Consider the following 14,882-nt stretch of genomic DNA (forward strand, 5'->3'; position numbering starts at 1 on the left):
GGGGGGGGCGGGGGCAGTGGGCGGTGGCTGCAGTCTGACCCGCAGAGGCGTGACCCGCGGGCGGGGATTATGGTCACACGGCGTAAGGGATCCAGGAAAGCATGGGGACAGGATTAGGTGCGGCCCGCGAGGCTCCTCCTCCTCAAGGGCTCGCCGGGGCCGGGGCGGGGGCCGAGAGTAGCCCCGCCTCCTTCGGGACACTCGCCGCACGCGTGCGCAGTGGGCCGCAGAGTCGCCATGCCGGAACCGCGCGGGTCTTCGCCCCTTCGGGTAAACGCGGCCTTTGCCGCGCGGTACGGCCGCTACCGGGAGCGCGAGGAGCTGCAGCGGCGTGAGTGCGGGGCGCATGCGCGCGGGGCGGCGGCGCGTGCCGGGTAGTCGGGAAGTGGGGGTTTAGCTGGTCCTCCACGCTGATCTGGGGGTCTCCCATCTGTGCCCCGCAGTTAAAGATCGCTACGGGGACCGGGACAGCGGCGGCGACTCCAGCTCTGAGTCTGACTCTAGCGACGAGCGCGTGGTGAGCTTTCTCACCCCGGTGCCGTACATTCGGGAAGCATCCAAGCCCCCCACCGCTTCCCGACCCCGATATACAGAGGGCGGCTAACCTCCAATCGCATTTCACCCGACGGGAGTTTCCATCCACCTCTTCCTAGTCCCATGAAGGACACACAGCTCCCTCTCCATCCCCAGGCGGTGGCCAGATGCCCCCCTACTTCCCCTCTCCCGCCACTATCCACCGGCCCATCCTGATGTGTGAGGTGCGACCGCAAGAGTTTAACCATTTGTCAGGGCCGACTCAGTCCCGGAAGTGGAACATCCTTCTGCCACATGGGGCACTCACCTTCTCACATCAGCCCTGATCTTGGGGGCCTCACTGTGCAGCCCGGCCCCTGCTTGCTGTCCCACACATGTCGTTTCTGCTCACCAGCCCCCACGTCAATCCTTTGTCCCCAGGAAGTATCCTCCCCTTGCCCATTACCTTCCTCTATCTCAGATCCTGTACCTCTGTGTGGCCCGCCCCAGTCCGCCCCCACGAGGGCCCCTCTTCCTCTGTCACCTGCTTCACATCTTCCTACCGCCCCTCTTACCCACCCTCCATCCCCCAACCTGCCTCTGTCCGGCTGGGTCCCTCTCCTTCCTCCTAATGCATTTCCCCCCACCCTAATTTCCACACCCTCTCAGCCCACCTGCTCTGTTACTTAGTGTCCCCCAGCCTCCACCAGGGCTCTCACCATCTCCCTTCTAAAGTCATCCCCGATCCTTCTCATGCCTTAGGAATTTGACCCCCAGCAAGAGCGTGACTTTTATAGGACTCTCTCCTTGTTGAAGAAGAAGGACCCCCGCATTTATCAGAAGGATGCCACCTTCTATCAGAAAGCAGGTCTGAAAAAAATAAAAAATAATAAAAAAAAGAAAGCAGATCTGGGGTTGCGCCTCCCTAAAGCCCGGGTTCCTCATTGCCTTACTGGTTTTTGTGACGACGAACCCTTATACCATATATGTTTTATGTTCTATGCCGGAAGTGCTTAGCGGAGTGTTTTAGGTTATTACTTGTTAATAATGACTGTGTGCTTGACCCTGTTCAAAGCATGTGTTACTGAGTGAGCCCAGCCAGCTACGACCATGTAGTACAAGTGTGATATTTGAAATCGTGGTCTGACCCTGGCCCCGCCCGGTGGGATTGTCCACCTGGGGAAGGAAGGGGGTTATGGGTGATGGCGGGTGTCTTCTGGCAACCCGACAGTATCGTCCTCGGAGAGCGAGGAAGCTGAGGAAGCCCAAGAGAAGCAAAAGAAGATACGGCCTATGTACCTGAAGGACTATGAAAGGAAGGTTATCCTGGAGAAAGAAGGGTGAGGAGAGATCCTGACCCCCTGCCCCATCCCTCCCCCGAGCCTTCCCAGGGCAGGCGGATGCATGGGAGTCTTAGAAGAGGTGGGAAGAAGCTGGTGGTGACTCACCAGGATTGAGGGAACCCCAGAGAACAGGAGTGTCCGTGACCCATCTGCACCGCACTGCCCCCCAACTGCTGCTCGTAACAGCTCCCCACCCCGTGGGGACAGACGAGCCGTGGGGAGTCTATTCTGAAGCCCCCATTTGTCCTTACACAGCAAATATGTCGATGAGGAAAATTCAGATGCAGAGACCTCCGATCAGAGATTCCAGGTAGGTGGGGTGGAGGCCCCGGTTGGGGGCTGAGGGGCCTGGGGCTGGGCCTGAGGCCCACGTCGCTCTCTCTGCAGCAGATCCCATCGCAAAGTTACGTAGAAGAACAGAAACAACTCAAGGAAAGGTGAGCCTGGGCCTACTGAATAGCCAGATGGATCAGATTTGAGCCTGAGTTCAAATCCAGCCCTGTTACTTCATGGCTGTGTGCCCTTGGGCACATCACTTAGTCTTTCTGTGCCTCAGTTTCCCCGTCTGTTAAATGGGGTTGATGACGCCCTCTATGTCACAGCACTGCTCTGAGCTTGTTGAGGAGAGCCCAGGACTTAGTAAACAGGGTTCATCTTGGGACTGTGGGCAGGGACCAGGCTTCGTCTCCTGAGGCGTACTCTCTCACATGGGCAGCTTCCGGGCATTCGTGGAGGACAGCGACGATGAGGACAGTGCCGGGGAAGGTGGCTCTGGGTTGCTGCAGAAACGGGCCAAAACCAGGGAGGAGAAGGTGGGTGCTGGGCCTGGCTGGCTGGGGGTTGGTGGCAGGAAGGGGTCCCCAGACCCTCAGTGCTGGCCTACCCGCAGGCCCAGGAGGATGCGGACTACGTGGAGTGGCTGAAGGGGCAGAGGGAGATTCACAACCCTGACACCCTGAAGGAACTGGTGAGTTCTCGGGTCTGGTCCGTCTCCAGGCTTTTTCTGGAAACCAGTCCTTGAGGGAGTAGCCAAGAGCCCCTAGTCTGAAGACGGGGTGTGCCCCTCTCTGGGTGCCAGTTTCTACTCCTGTAAAATGGAAATTGTCCCCCCTACTTTATAGGCTGGCTGTGAAGTTTCAGTTACTTAAGTCCACATGGAGCCAAGCCCACCCTCCTTCCCTGCCCACAAGTCCCTGATCTGGGTCCTGTTCCCCACCCCCCACCCCCAGACCCACCTCAAGGAGTATTGGAACAACCCAGAGCTGGATGAAGGAGAGCAGTTCCTGCGGGATTATATCCTCAACAAACGCTATGTGGAGGAGGAGGAAGGCGAGGAAGAGGAGGCAGAGGAGGAGGAAGGGTAAGCAACCATGTCCCCCAGGGGCCTGGAGCCAGTGCCAGAAGGCAAAGGGCACCAGCTGTTTACTTTTTCACACAGATGGTAGCGGAGTTACTGTTCTGTGAGGAGGACCTGCGGCGTGTGGGCTCTGGAGCTAGGTGGCCCTGTCACTGGATTTTGTGCCTCAGTTTCCCTATCTGTAAAATGGGGGTGCCTCCAAAGTAGGGCTCTTGTGAGGATTCAGTGCATTACTGCAGCTGGTACACAGGAGTGCAGGGGCTCAGCTGACCCCCAGCCCTGTCCCATTTTTGTCCCTCAGGGGCCCCAGCTTCCCGGTCCAGCTAGCCGTGGACGATTCCTCAGATGAAGGGGAGCTGTTTCTGAAGAAGCAGGAGGACTTTGAGCACAAGTACAACTTCCGCTTCGAGGAGCCGGACTCGGCCTTGGTGCGGGACCCGGGGCTGGGGCTTGGGGGCATAGGGGGGACCTGGGCCTTGGGGCCCGGGCCAGGAGAGCCCAGAATCACCTCTGTGGCCCTTCTGGTCTCCCCTGCTGCCCACAGGTCAAGACCTACCCTCGAAGCATCGCGTCCTCTGTGCGCCGCAAAGATGAGCGCAGGAAGGAGAGGAGAGAGGAGACACGGGAGCGAAAGAGGAGGGTGAGCGTGGGGCTGCCGGGCTGGGGAGGGCTGCCCACCCTGCGGGGAGAGCTCATGCCCTCCCTCTCCCCCGGGCCTGCCACCCGCAGGAGAAAGTGAAGAAGCAGGAAGAGCTCAAGCAGCTGAAGAACCTGAAAAGGAAGGAGATTCTGGCCAGGCTGGAGAGGCTGCGGCAGGTCACAGGCAACGAGACACTGGGCTTTGAGGAGCGGGACCTCGAGGACGACTTTGACCCCACCCGGCACGACCAGCTCATGCAGGTGCGGCCCCTGCGCCCCACTCCAGCCATGCAGTGCTGCTTGGGACAAGGCTCTGGAATCCGTGCTTGTTTCCTGGCTGTGTGGCCTCAGAGAAGTGACTTGCCGTCTCTGAGCGTGTGTCCCTTTCTCTCTGTAAAGTGGGTTCAACCATATTGTGTACCTCAGGGCCGGTGTAAGGATAGCCTGAGAGAAGTACACATAAAAACTGGTAACGCTCAGGGAACAGGGAGTGGCTGTGGGTCCTTGGAACTTGTTGCCATTAATGTTTATTGTTGGTTTGAGGGCACATAGCATCCGGCCACAGAAACAGGCAATAGGGCTGTATGGGGAAAGCAGCGGGGACCCTGTGAACCCCAAAGAGACCCCTGACCAAGCCTACGAGCTCAGGGGAGGGGACTGAGGATGCGTAGGCTTCAGTTTCTCCATAAATGGAGGTAGTTTCTGTCTCTTGGGGGTGCTTGTGAGAATGCAGGGAGATGCAGCCCAGCATTGGGCATACAGTAGGTGCTTAATAAATGACATGATTTGCAATATCTGCCTTTGCCAGGCACCCACTGGGTGCTGGGGTTCCATCAAGGGCCCAGCAGTTTCAGCCCTCTTGGAGCTCATGGAATGGCAAGAACCAGCCTCGTAGTCACTGAGCACCAGGCCACAGAGCGGTCGGTCCCTGCCCTCCCAGAGCTCCCAGTCTAAACTATACAGTTATAACCCCCAGCGATCAGAGTGGTGGGGGGGACGTGCAGGGGGAGGTGGGGTCTTAGAGGAGTCCCGGATCGACTTTGTCGGGCGTGGTGGTGAGTGGGTCAGGGCAGGCAGCTGAGGCCTGAAGAGCAGTTGGGCAGCCAAGGAGGGAGGGAGCGCACCAGGCAGGGGGCACCGCAGGGGCAAAGGCCTGTGGGAGGGAAAGAACGGCGGCTCTGTGGAACAGAATGGTGCCCAGTGCGGCAGGGGGTACTGGGGCATGGAGGGGCCTGGTCACACAGGGTTCCCCTCACGTCAGCAGCTAGGTCTGGAGGGTGCTGGGAGCCACGTCAGGTGTAGGAGTACCACTGTGGCGGGGACTGGGCCTTGCTGATCGGCCGGGCCCTGACCCTGCAGAGGTGTTTTGGGGACGAGTACTATGGCACCGTGGAGGAGGAGAAGCCGCACTTTGAGGAAGAGGAAGGGCTTGAAGGTGAGGTCCCCGGGGGCACCAGCCTGGGGAAGCTGCTGGGTCTGAAGTCCGAAGTTCCACCCTGACCCCCTACCTCTGTGGCCTCTGCAACCAGATGACTGGAACTGGGACACGTGGGCTGGGCCTGAGCAGGGTGGAGCTTGGAATCAGCAGGAGCTGCACTGCGAGGACCCCGACTTCAATGTAGGTGCCATGGGCAGAGGGGGACCTGGGGGGGTACACGGGGCCGCCCCTCCCCGCCGACGGCTGGCCTGACCTTGGCATCTCGACAGATGGACGCGGACTACGACCCCAGCCAGCCGCGGAAAAAGCGGCGCGAGGCCCCCCTGACGGGCAAGAAGAAGCGCAAGTCACCCTTCGCCGCGGCTGTGGGGCAGGAAAAGCCGGTGTTCGACCCTGGTGAGGCCCGGGCTGGTGGCGGTGGGCGGGCGGGGGCTCCGCGGGGCCCGGCGCACCCTGGCAGCCTGGCTCCCGCCCTGCACAGGAGACAAGACGTTCGAGGAGTACCTGGACGAGTATTACCGGCTGGACTTTGAGGACATCATTGACGACCTGCCCTGTCGCTTTAAGTACCGCACCGTGGTTCCCTGCGACTTCGGGCTGAGCACCGAGGAGGTGGGGCCCCACAATGGTGCCCAGCCTGGGGGGGAGGTGCCCCGTGGGCAAGGGGGAGTGTGCAGCCAGCAGATGCTGCGACCCCACCCCCCACCCCCGTTCCTTCTCTGGAAAACACCAGTACTGATAACGTTCCCCTGCCTCAGACGGGGGGCTTCCAACAGTGCTTTGCCCTAGAACGCGCCGTAAATAGTACTTTTTTTTTTTTTTAAAGATTTTATTTATTTATTTGAGAGAGAGAGAATGAGAGAAAGCACATGAGAGGGGGGAGGGTCAGAGGGAGAAGCAGACTCCCCGCTGAGCAGGGAGCCGGATGCGGGACTCGATCCCGGGACTCCAGGACCATGACCTGAGCTGAAGGCAGTCGCTCAACCAACTGAGCCACCCAGGCGCCCCGTAAATAGTACTTTTATTTTTTATTTTTTATTTTTTATTTATTTATTTATTTTTTTTAAAGATTTTATTTATTTATTTGAGAGAGAGAATGAGAGACAGAGAGCATGAGAGTCAGAGGGAGAAGCAGACTCCCCGCCGAGCAGGGAGCCCGATGCGGGACTCGATCCCGGGACTCCAGGATCATGACCTGAGCCAAAGGCAGTCGCTTAACCAACTGAGCCACCCAGGCGCCCTAAATAGTACTTTTAAATCTATTAGCTAATATCCGCAGTTGGGTGGCCGTTAGGACTGGGTGGGCTCTGGAAACAGATGGCCCAGATTCAAATCCTGCTGTGGCCGCTCACCAGCTGTGACCCAGGACGCTGTGCTTCCATTTCCCCATCTGTAAAATGGGCCTAACCGCAGGCCCACATCGTGGCTGTGGAGCTTTAGTGAACGTGTGCGGCTCCTGGAGCGGCGCTCGCCCCTCAGCCCTGGGGGCCGTGGGGGCTTCACCAGTCATGGCCAGCAAAGTCCACGCTTATGCCCCCTGTACCTTCTGCATTCCCTCAGTCTCCCCGGCAGCCTTTCGGTAGTTTCTAAGGGGCTTGCCCACCTCTTGGTTGAGGAAACTGAGGCCTGCAGCTGGGAGCCTCGGCCTCATCTGTAACTGGCAGGCCTGGCCATTGGCACCGAGCCCCTTGCCTCTTCTGAGGCTGCTGGGACCGTGGTGCCCAAGTGAGGCTCTGGGACCCCTGGGCCCAAACTGGAATCTGAAATCAGCCACTTCCCGACCACCTGACTAGGGCAAGGAGCGCCTTGCCGAGCCTCAGTTTCCCCATCTGAGGCCCGCTGCCAAAAACATCCAGTGGCCTCCACAGAAAGCAGTCCTCTCCTGCTATGGTGACATCCCTGCCGAGCGGTAGTAGCATGACCCACCTTTGACCAGTGAGGCGGCTGAAGCTGCGAAAGCCAGCCCCCCGCGCCCCCGACCCAGGGCTCACACGGCAGGACCCCACCCTCCCTTCCCGTGCAGATCCTCGCTGCCGATGACAAGGAGCTGAACCGGTGGTGCTCCCTGAAGAAAACCTGCATGTACAGGTGACAGGGCTGGGCCAGGTGTGCCGGGGGGGGGGGGACCTCCCAAAGCTCCCGGCAATAGGTGCCGTCTGCGGGCACCCCCAGGTCAGAGCAGGAGGAACTGGAGGACAAGAGAACGTACAGCCAGAAGGCCCAGAACTCCTGGAAAAAGAGGCAGATCTTCAAGTCACTTTGCCCAGAGAGGTGAGTGTCACCAGCTGGAGGAGGGCGGGCTTGGGAGCCCATTGGGCCTGGGAACGGGGCCTCTTTTCTCGTCCCGGGCCACAGCTGCGTGACCTTGGGCAAGGCCCTTGCCCTTTCTGGGCTTGCTTCCTCATTTTTAAAATGAGGGTAAGGGGTTAAGATGGCTCGTTTCTTGTTGGTTTTTGAGGATTAAGTGAATTCATGTAAAGTGCCTAAAACATAGGAAATACCATATAGGTATTGTTATTATTATGCCCATTATTTCCTGATCTATAAAGCAGGAGTGATAGGACCTCAGAGAGCTGATTTAAAGCTGCAATAAATCAATTTCCATGAACAGCTTAGTATAGGCTCAGGCTCAAAAAGCCAGAGTGCTCAGCAATGCAATCGAGTCTCAGAGTTCAGTAGAAAAGGCCCAGTTTTGGTGTCAGACTTCGGTTTGAACCCGAGGCAGGCCCCGGATTTGGTGCCTTGCCTCTGAGCCTCTCCTTTCCTCATCTGGAAAATGGGGGATGTGTACTCAGGAATTGGCCTAATCATGACCAGCTTGGGCTCAGCCTCCACTCTTCTGCTCAGGACGGAGACGCTTACGGAAGCCACAGGGAAGCCACAGAGAGACAAAGATGGCCCGCCCGGGCAGCTGCTGGCATCTGCTGGGGCCCGCAGGAAGCAGCCCCAGCCTGGGAGCCCCCCAGCACAGGAAGAAGCAGTCCCCGTGTCACACACCCAGAAGCCAATCCCCCAGAGGCGGAGGAGGGGCAGGAAGGCGCGTCTCCTGGGCCCCACCGTGACACTTGGGGGGCATGAGTTTAGTCGCCAGAGACTGCAGGCCTTTGGCCTCAACCCCAAACGGCTGCACTTCCGCCAGCTGGCCCGGCAACGGAGGAAGCCGCAGGGCCCCAAGAGCGGCCCCTGAGCTCCAGGGAGCAGGCAGGGGCCCTGGCGTTCCTCCCTTCCATCGCACTCCTCATGCATGTCCCTCATGGACCGTGTGGACTCATGGGCAGAGAAGTCTTCCTGTCTCACAGACGTGGAAGCCGAGGCCTACCTAACAAGCTCCCCCCCCGCATCTCCCCTTGAGACACACCTCGGACCCCATCCCGCAGACGCTGGGCCAGCCACAGCCACAGTCAAGTTAAACGGCTTTATTAGCCCCCAGTGGCCACAGTTCCCCCCCACCACCCCTGGACTTCGGCAGGGTGGGAGCTTTGGGACCAGCGAGGGGCACAGGTGGTCCAGTGCAAACTACAGTACTTGAGTCAGGCCCTGAGTGGGTGTCTGGGAGCCCTCCCTCCCTGCCCTGTGCGGAGGGCCCAGCCGGCCGGAGAGAGGCATACTGGCTGTGCCCCCGTCGGGATGGCCCCCAGTTCCGAGGTTTCCTGTACTGGTCTCAGCTGCACTTGTCAAGGGGGTGAGAACGGGAAGACCCATCACCTCCAGATTTCAAGCTCCCACACCCAGCATGACATAAATAAAAAAATAAATAGTGCGCATCTTCTCCCCCAACCCCACCCGTTATAAAAACACAAAGTCCTCAGAGCTTGGGCGTTTGGCTTTGAGGAGCCGCCCCGTGCGAGGGAGCCGCAGTGTTGGCTGGGAGAACTGGGAGCAGAGGTCGTCCAGGCTGTGGTCCTGAGCATGGCCCTCAGCTACGGTGAACATGGGGTAGCGCTCGGTGGCTGAGGAGGAGCTGAGGACCTGGCGGGAGGAGGGGGAAAGTGGCTTAGCCCCAAACCGTATTCACTGTCCTACAGGTATAATTATCCTAATAGGTATATTTATCAGGTGCTTCCCGAGCTCAACTCTCATCCCTCCAGGGCGATGACCCAGGCCAGCCAATCAGCACCTTCCATTCCCTGGCCACTGTGATGGGCACATGACCCAGGGTGACCAATGAAGAGCAACCCTAGGATTTTTGCTGCATCTTCTGGGAGTGTGGGGCTCCCTTTCCACTGAACAGGGAGGTGGGTGCCCAGAAAGGCCAGTGGCCACCCCTTGCCTCTATAAGGGTGAGGCCCTGATGGGACCGTAGAACCGTGAGACGGGGAGCTCATGGATGCAGCTGTCCTTCAAGCAATGATGTCCCTAACTTTTCATCTCCTGCCCTTCTTTTGGTCCAATCAGTCCTAGCCAGGCTTTTGTAGCTTGTGGGCAGGATAATAGTCTTGATTCCCCAGGTCTGCTGGACTCGAGGTCTCTTCCTCTTCTACCCCCTCACTGCCCCCTGCCCTCTGCCCTCCACCACTCCTGGCTCACCCTGGTCAGCTCTGAGCAGAGCGTCTCAAACTCCTTCTGGTCTCCAGCATAGAACCCCACTGTACAGCTTGGGTCCATCTTGGCGAAGGCCATCTTTCGGGGTGAGGTGCAATGGAAGGACTGGGGCATACAAATGAGGGAAGCTCAGGGCCCCGGCCTCCTCCACCTTCCCCAGCCCCACCCTAGGGATCTGACCCGGCTCACCTCCAGGGGGAAGTCAGCCTGACTGACATCCACAGTGGGCTGGCAGTAGTGGGGATCCAGGTAGAGCAGGAAGTCATCTGCAGGGGTGGAGGCGTGAGGGGGGCTGAGGAAGGGTAGGGTAGGGGGGCAGGATGGAGCGGGATGGGGCGGGCCTACCCTGATAGCCGATGAAGTACAGTGAATGCCGTGGCTTGCCCCCCATGATGCCCAGGCATAGCTCTGAACGCAGGAGCTCCTACAGGGAGAAAAGCGGGTGGGGAGTATACTCCGGGCAGGTGCTGTCAAACAGGCCCTTGAGAAGCACTTAGCAAACCCCGCATGTGTGCAAACCCAGCCCCTTCTCATGGAGCTGACTTTCCAGTGTAGGAGATGAATAAAGAATAAGACGAGTAAGTTCTGCCATGTGTCACTAGGCAATAGCACTGGGAGAAGAATAAAGAAGGGAAAAGGGCTTTGCAATTTTAAGTAGGGGAGTCAGAAAGGCCTCACTGACAGGTGACATTGCAGCAAAGGCCCGAAGGAGGTAAGAAAGGGAGTTAGGAGTGCATCTCTGGGGAAAGAGCACTCTAAGCAGCTGGAACAGCGAGTGCAAAGGCCCTGAGGCCTGTGTGTTCTGAGAACAGTGAGGAGGTTCATGTGGTGGGGGCAGAGAGAAGTGGGAAGGAGAGTGGGGGCAGATGAGGTCAAGGCATGGGCAGGGGCATGGTACAAAGCCTTGCAGGTGTAGGGAGAACTTTGGCCTTTATTCTGAGTGAAAACACCCCAGGGTTTTTTCAGCCTTGCCATTCCTTTTGCCTGGAGCACTCTGGCTCCTCATCTGCCCTGGCTGGAGAGGGGCTTTCCTAGGCTGTAGCCAACCCCCTCTGCCCCTCACAGTGTTAGTTTTCGTTCCTCTAGAATCTAAGGTTCAAATGCCACAGCTATCAGTTTGGTTTCAGACCCGCTGTCTGTCCTTCCCCCAGTAGAATGTCTGCTCCCAGAGGGTACGAACGTTTGCCTCTTCGCCCCTGAAACCCAGCAGCTGGGACAGCGTTTGTCACGTACTGGGTGCTCCCTAACTACTGGGTAACCAGATGGACGGATGAAGGAAGCAGGAACACCTGACCCAAGCTACAGAAGCCTGTGTGGCTCCCGGGGGAGGCTTAGTGGAACTTGGCCGAACCTACCTTCACACAGGGCACATACACGGGGTTGAGAGTCTCGCCGCCCAGCCGCACTGGCACCAAGATGACCACGGCCTTCCATTCGGCCGTGGGGTCCGGCCTGGCCACCAGGCGTGCCACATCTGCCTTGTACACTGGGAGGATGATGCAGCAGGTTACATTCTTACCCGCCCTTCGAGCCTCAGAGCGGGGCCCTCCACGTGCCCCTGTGACGTCGGAGGGTCCCACTCCTGTCATCAATGGAAACGGAGGACTTCCTCATGCCCCACCCACCCCAAACTCTACCCCCCGACAATTCCAGGGCCTCCGGGCAGGTGTAGACATCCCCGTTTTACAGAGCAGGTGACTGAGGCCCTGAGATTTAGATGAAGAACATAAAACCAGGAGGAGGCAGAGAGGCTACCCCACAGCCCGGAGCACCTCCCCAGTTCCAGGCCTGCTTAGTCTTTACTTACTCAGCGTGTGAGTTTGCCAATATGGAAACGGGAGCTCCAAGCAGTCTGCCCCTCTGCTGAATGTCCCTGCGTGTCCCTCCTCCTCAAGTCCAATCTGCTGGTCTCCATTCTCCCACGTCCTCCCTTACTGCTAGGTAAGCCCCTTCCTGGCTCCCAGAAAAATGGATTCAACCCTTCTGGAAACACAGCTGCTATGGTCAGAATGCTTGTGTCCCCCTAACATTCAGATGCTGAAATTCTAACCCCCAAAGTGACGGGGCCTTTGGGAGTGGACTAGGTCATGAGGGTGGAATCCTCATGAGTGGGATCAGTGCCTGTATAAGGCCCCAGAGAGCTCGCCGGCCCCCCATCATGTGAGAACACGGCAAAATGAACCAGGAAGTGCGTCCCCACCAGACACCGAATCTGCTGGTGTCTTGATCTTGGACTTCCCAGCCCCCAGAACTATGAGAAATAAGTTCCTATTATTTATAGGCCATTCCGTCTGTGGCATTTTTGGTATAGCAGCCCAAACAGACTAAGATAGTGACCATCTGTTAAAATCAAGTATCGCCCCAAACATCTACAATTTTATATAAAAATTCATGGGTTTTGTAGATTCTCTGACACCGATCCATTGAGGCTCCTATTAATGAAGACCCTATCTAAACTGATTTGGAGGAGGGGCGCCTGGGTGGCTCAGTCGGTTAAACGTCTGCCTTCAGCTCAGGTCATGATCCCAGGGTCCTGGGATCGAGCCCCATGTTGGGCACTCTGCTCGGCAGGGAGCCTGCTTTTCCCTCTGCCTCTGCCTGCAGCTCCCCCTGCTTTTGCTCTCTCTCCCTCTCTCTGTCAAATAAACAAATAAAATTAAAAAAAAAAAAAGAAAGAAAGAAACTGATTTGGAGGATAGTGGGGAACAATAATAATAATATCTAATATTTGGCGAACACTCACTATGTGACATGCCCTGCTCAAATGGTTTAACTTGTGTTATTTACTCACTTAATCCTTATAACAATCCTGTGAGGCAGAGAGCAGACTTCTGTACATGTTAGAATTGTTTACAGAGTAAGAGTAGATTGGACCTGAGAGAGGGAAGCCTTATGTCCTCTATTCTATCACTGGCAGAGAAACCCCTAACATTTCCTCTGCTGGTTCCAGAGGCAGCGGAGGGGTCCTGAGCACCTCCCACTGTGTGCGCCTCGAATCCTTTCCAAGGCTTCCTCTGCCCCAGAACTCGTTTCAGCCTCTGAGAAGGTAGGTCCTCAGACGCAGCTGAGGTAGCGACTGGCTCAGGGTGAGAACTCTGGGACCTTGGTTTCCAGTCTCTTACCTGTGCAGTCCTGAGAAACATACACCACCAGGCGGGTGACCTCTGAGCAGCTCTCCACAGCTTTCCTGGGGGGGGAAGAGGGAAGGCCTGAGTGCCTGGGGGAACCCAGTGGCTCCCGTGTCCCCTGCAGCGACCCTCACCTGAGTATGTGCGCCACCAGAGATGGCCCATACCAGTCCCCCGCCTTCTTGCCTGAGCTCTGCCCAAGCTCCACCAGCCGGTGTAGGCCGAAGGGGGCCTGGGGGTGGTCGGCGAACCAGGACACTATCTGCCGGTGTCGACGTTCCTGCTCCAGCTCAGGGGTGCCCCGGGCCCAGCGCGGGGGCATCCAGCGTGCAGGCCCACGGTAACGGTTGGGAGAGGCCAACCCTGATGGCTCAGAGGGGCCCAGGCCCGTGCCCTCGGCCCATGTCCAGTCTGGTGGGGATGGAGTACAGAGTCAAAGGGTGCTGGTGGGGGTCACAGTTCCCATTTGCTCATGCTTTCTGTACAATTCTAATGCTCCTGAGACCCCAGGTTTACCAACAATATTCACATTCCTGAAACTTGTTGTATCAACTCTCACTCCCCCCCCCCCTGCAAAACATACTTTGCACACAATCTCACATACATTTAAGCTTAGTTTACAAACAATTCTGACCCTGCTGCTCTGTGTGCTTGGCAGGATGCTCCTAGGGGGCACTTCCCTTCCACCACTCACCTCGGGGCAGGAAATGCAGCAGCAGGCCCTGGGCCAGCATCATCTGCCCACTGCGCAGCATGCATCCCCAGCCACAGTCCGAGGTTAGGCCACCTCCGGCCAGGGGCGGGAAGTCCCTGCGGTATGTGAGCCACAGGCGGGACGCAAAGTCCCGCTGGAAACGCTGGATGTCACCTACAAGAGCAGGCTTGTCAGCTGCCACCAGGCACACCAGGCCCCCCTCAACCCCGCCTGGGGCCACCGGCTCACCCTCGCCCTCGAAGCGGTAGCGGCGGCCACAGAGGTGGACGCTGGAGATCTTGCTAAAGCTGGTCCGGCTTTTGACTGCCCAACCTGGGGAGACGCGGGGCAGCACCCAGCCAGATGAAGCGCTGGCTCGACAGACATGTAACACAACAGTTACGACAGCAGCAGCGCTTCCATCCCCCACCCCGCTCTGTGAAGCAGACACCATCCCAGGTCCCATCTCAGGGCTGGCCCTGGGCAATCCATGCCGGATTCCCCTCCGATGGAGGCAGGGACCCTAGTAACGGCCACGTGAGTGTTTGCCATCAATTCAGGATGAATAAAGCAGTTCTGATGATTGTATCCGTTTTACAGAGGGGAAAAATGAAGGCACAGAAAAGCAAAAAACCTTGCCCAAGGTCACCCGGGAGTGGCTGAGACTTGAAAACACATTCCTTTTTGGACCTGCTGCAGGTCCGCCCGGAGCAGGGCAGGGCGGGGGACCCACAGGTGACTCACAGGAGGAGAGCAAATGGTGGAATACTCGGCAGGGCCAGGGTCTGGCTCCCCTCGCCCCCCACCCCCTGCCTGGCCGAGCCCTCGGCCCGCTCCTATCTCAGAACACAAGCCCCGGGCCCGCCCCCTCCTCACCGTACTTGACGTTGTTCCAGGCCGTCAGGAACTTCGCCTTAAACTTGTCCACTTCGTCCGGCTCCCCGGGGGCGGCCGCTGGCGAGCCAAGAGCGGGGCCGCTGGCTCCAGAGGGCCTCAGGCCGTTAGGGTCGGGGACTCGGGGGCCCCGCGGCCTGCGGCCCTCGGGGCGGCGCGCGTCCTCCGGGCTCCCGCTCCGGTACTGCGCGGCGGCCGGCGACACGGAGTTCATGGGCGCGCCGGGAGGGTGGACCGAGGGCCCGGGCGGGGGCCGCGCGCGAGCGCCGAGGGGGGGCGGGCCGCGGCGCCCGGGAGGGCGCTAGTCGGCCCCCGACGCGGCGGCCAGGCCCCC

The 14,882-nt window shown here is 58.5% G+C and overlaps 2 protein-coding genes across 5 annotated transcripts; one reads left to right on the forward strand and one right to left on the reverse strand.

Moving 5' to 3' along the window:
- Positions 1-216: 216 nt before the first annotated feature.
- Positions 217-8,777, forward strand: KRI1 (KRI1 homolog). Of its 2 annotated transcripts, none has more exons than XM_021705037.2 (19): positions 217-331; positions 444-517; positions 1,276-1,381; positions 1,745-1,853; positions 2,112-2,166; positions 2,244-2,293; positions 2,572-2,668; positions 2,746-2,823; positions 3,086-3,216; positions 3,515-3,641; positions 3,758-3,853; positions 3,943-4,113; positions 5,212-5,287; positions 5,382-5,470; positions 5,560-5,686; positions 5,772-5,902; positions 7,314-7,378; positions 7,463-7,561; positions 8,138-8,777. In XM_021705037.2, the coding sequence occupies exons 1-19, from the start codon at positions 238-240 to the stop codon at positions 8,475-8,477; spliced, it is 2,115 nt and encodes a 704-aa protein (XP_021560712.2). In that variant the 5' UTR covers positions 217-237; the 3' UTR covers positions 8,478-8,777. The 2 variants fall into 2 exon arrangements, with proteins under 2 accessions (XP_021560712.2, XP_021560713.2); XM_021705038.2 differs by having other exon boundaries at positions 2,247-2,293.
- ATG4D (autophagy related 4D cysteine peptidase) lies at positions 8,694-14,835 on the reverse strand. Of its 3 annotated transcripts, XM_021705039.2 has the most exons (10): positions 14,531-14,835; positions 13,904-13,987; positions 13,655-13,828; positions 13,095-13,371; positions 12,955-13,019; positions 11,188-11,318; positions 10,178-10,256; positions 10,022-10,098; positions 9,818-9,937; positions 8,694-9,259 (listed from the first exon to the last, which is right to left on the reverse strand). In XM_021705039.2, exons 1-10 carry the CDS (start codon positions 14,760-14,762, stop codon positions 9,077-9,079), a joined length of 1,422 nt encoding a protein of 473 aa, XP_021560714.1. In that variant the 5' UTR covers positions 14,763-14,835; the 3' UTR covers positions 8,694-9,076. The 3 variants fall into 3 exon arrangements, with proteins under 3 accessions (XP_021560714.1, XP_044770992.1, XP_044771036.1); XM_044915057.1 differs by having other exon boundaries at positions 13,655-13,987; XM_044915101.1 differs by lacking the exon at positions 10,178-10,256 and having other exon boundaries at positions 9,171-9,259; positions 13,655-13,987.
- Between the last annotated feature and the right edge of the window lie 47 nt (positions 14,836-14,882).

This window comes from Neomonachus schauinslandi, chromosome 1 (genome assembly GCF_002201575.2).
Source record: "Neomonachus schauinslandi chromosome 1, ASM220157v2, whole genome shotgun sequence".
NCBI lineage: Eukaryota > Metazoa > Chordata > Mammalia > Carnivora > Phocidae > Neomonachus > Neomonachus schauinslandi.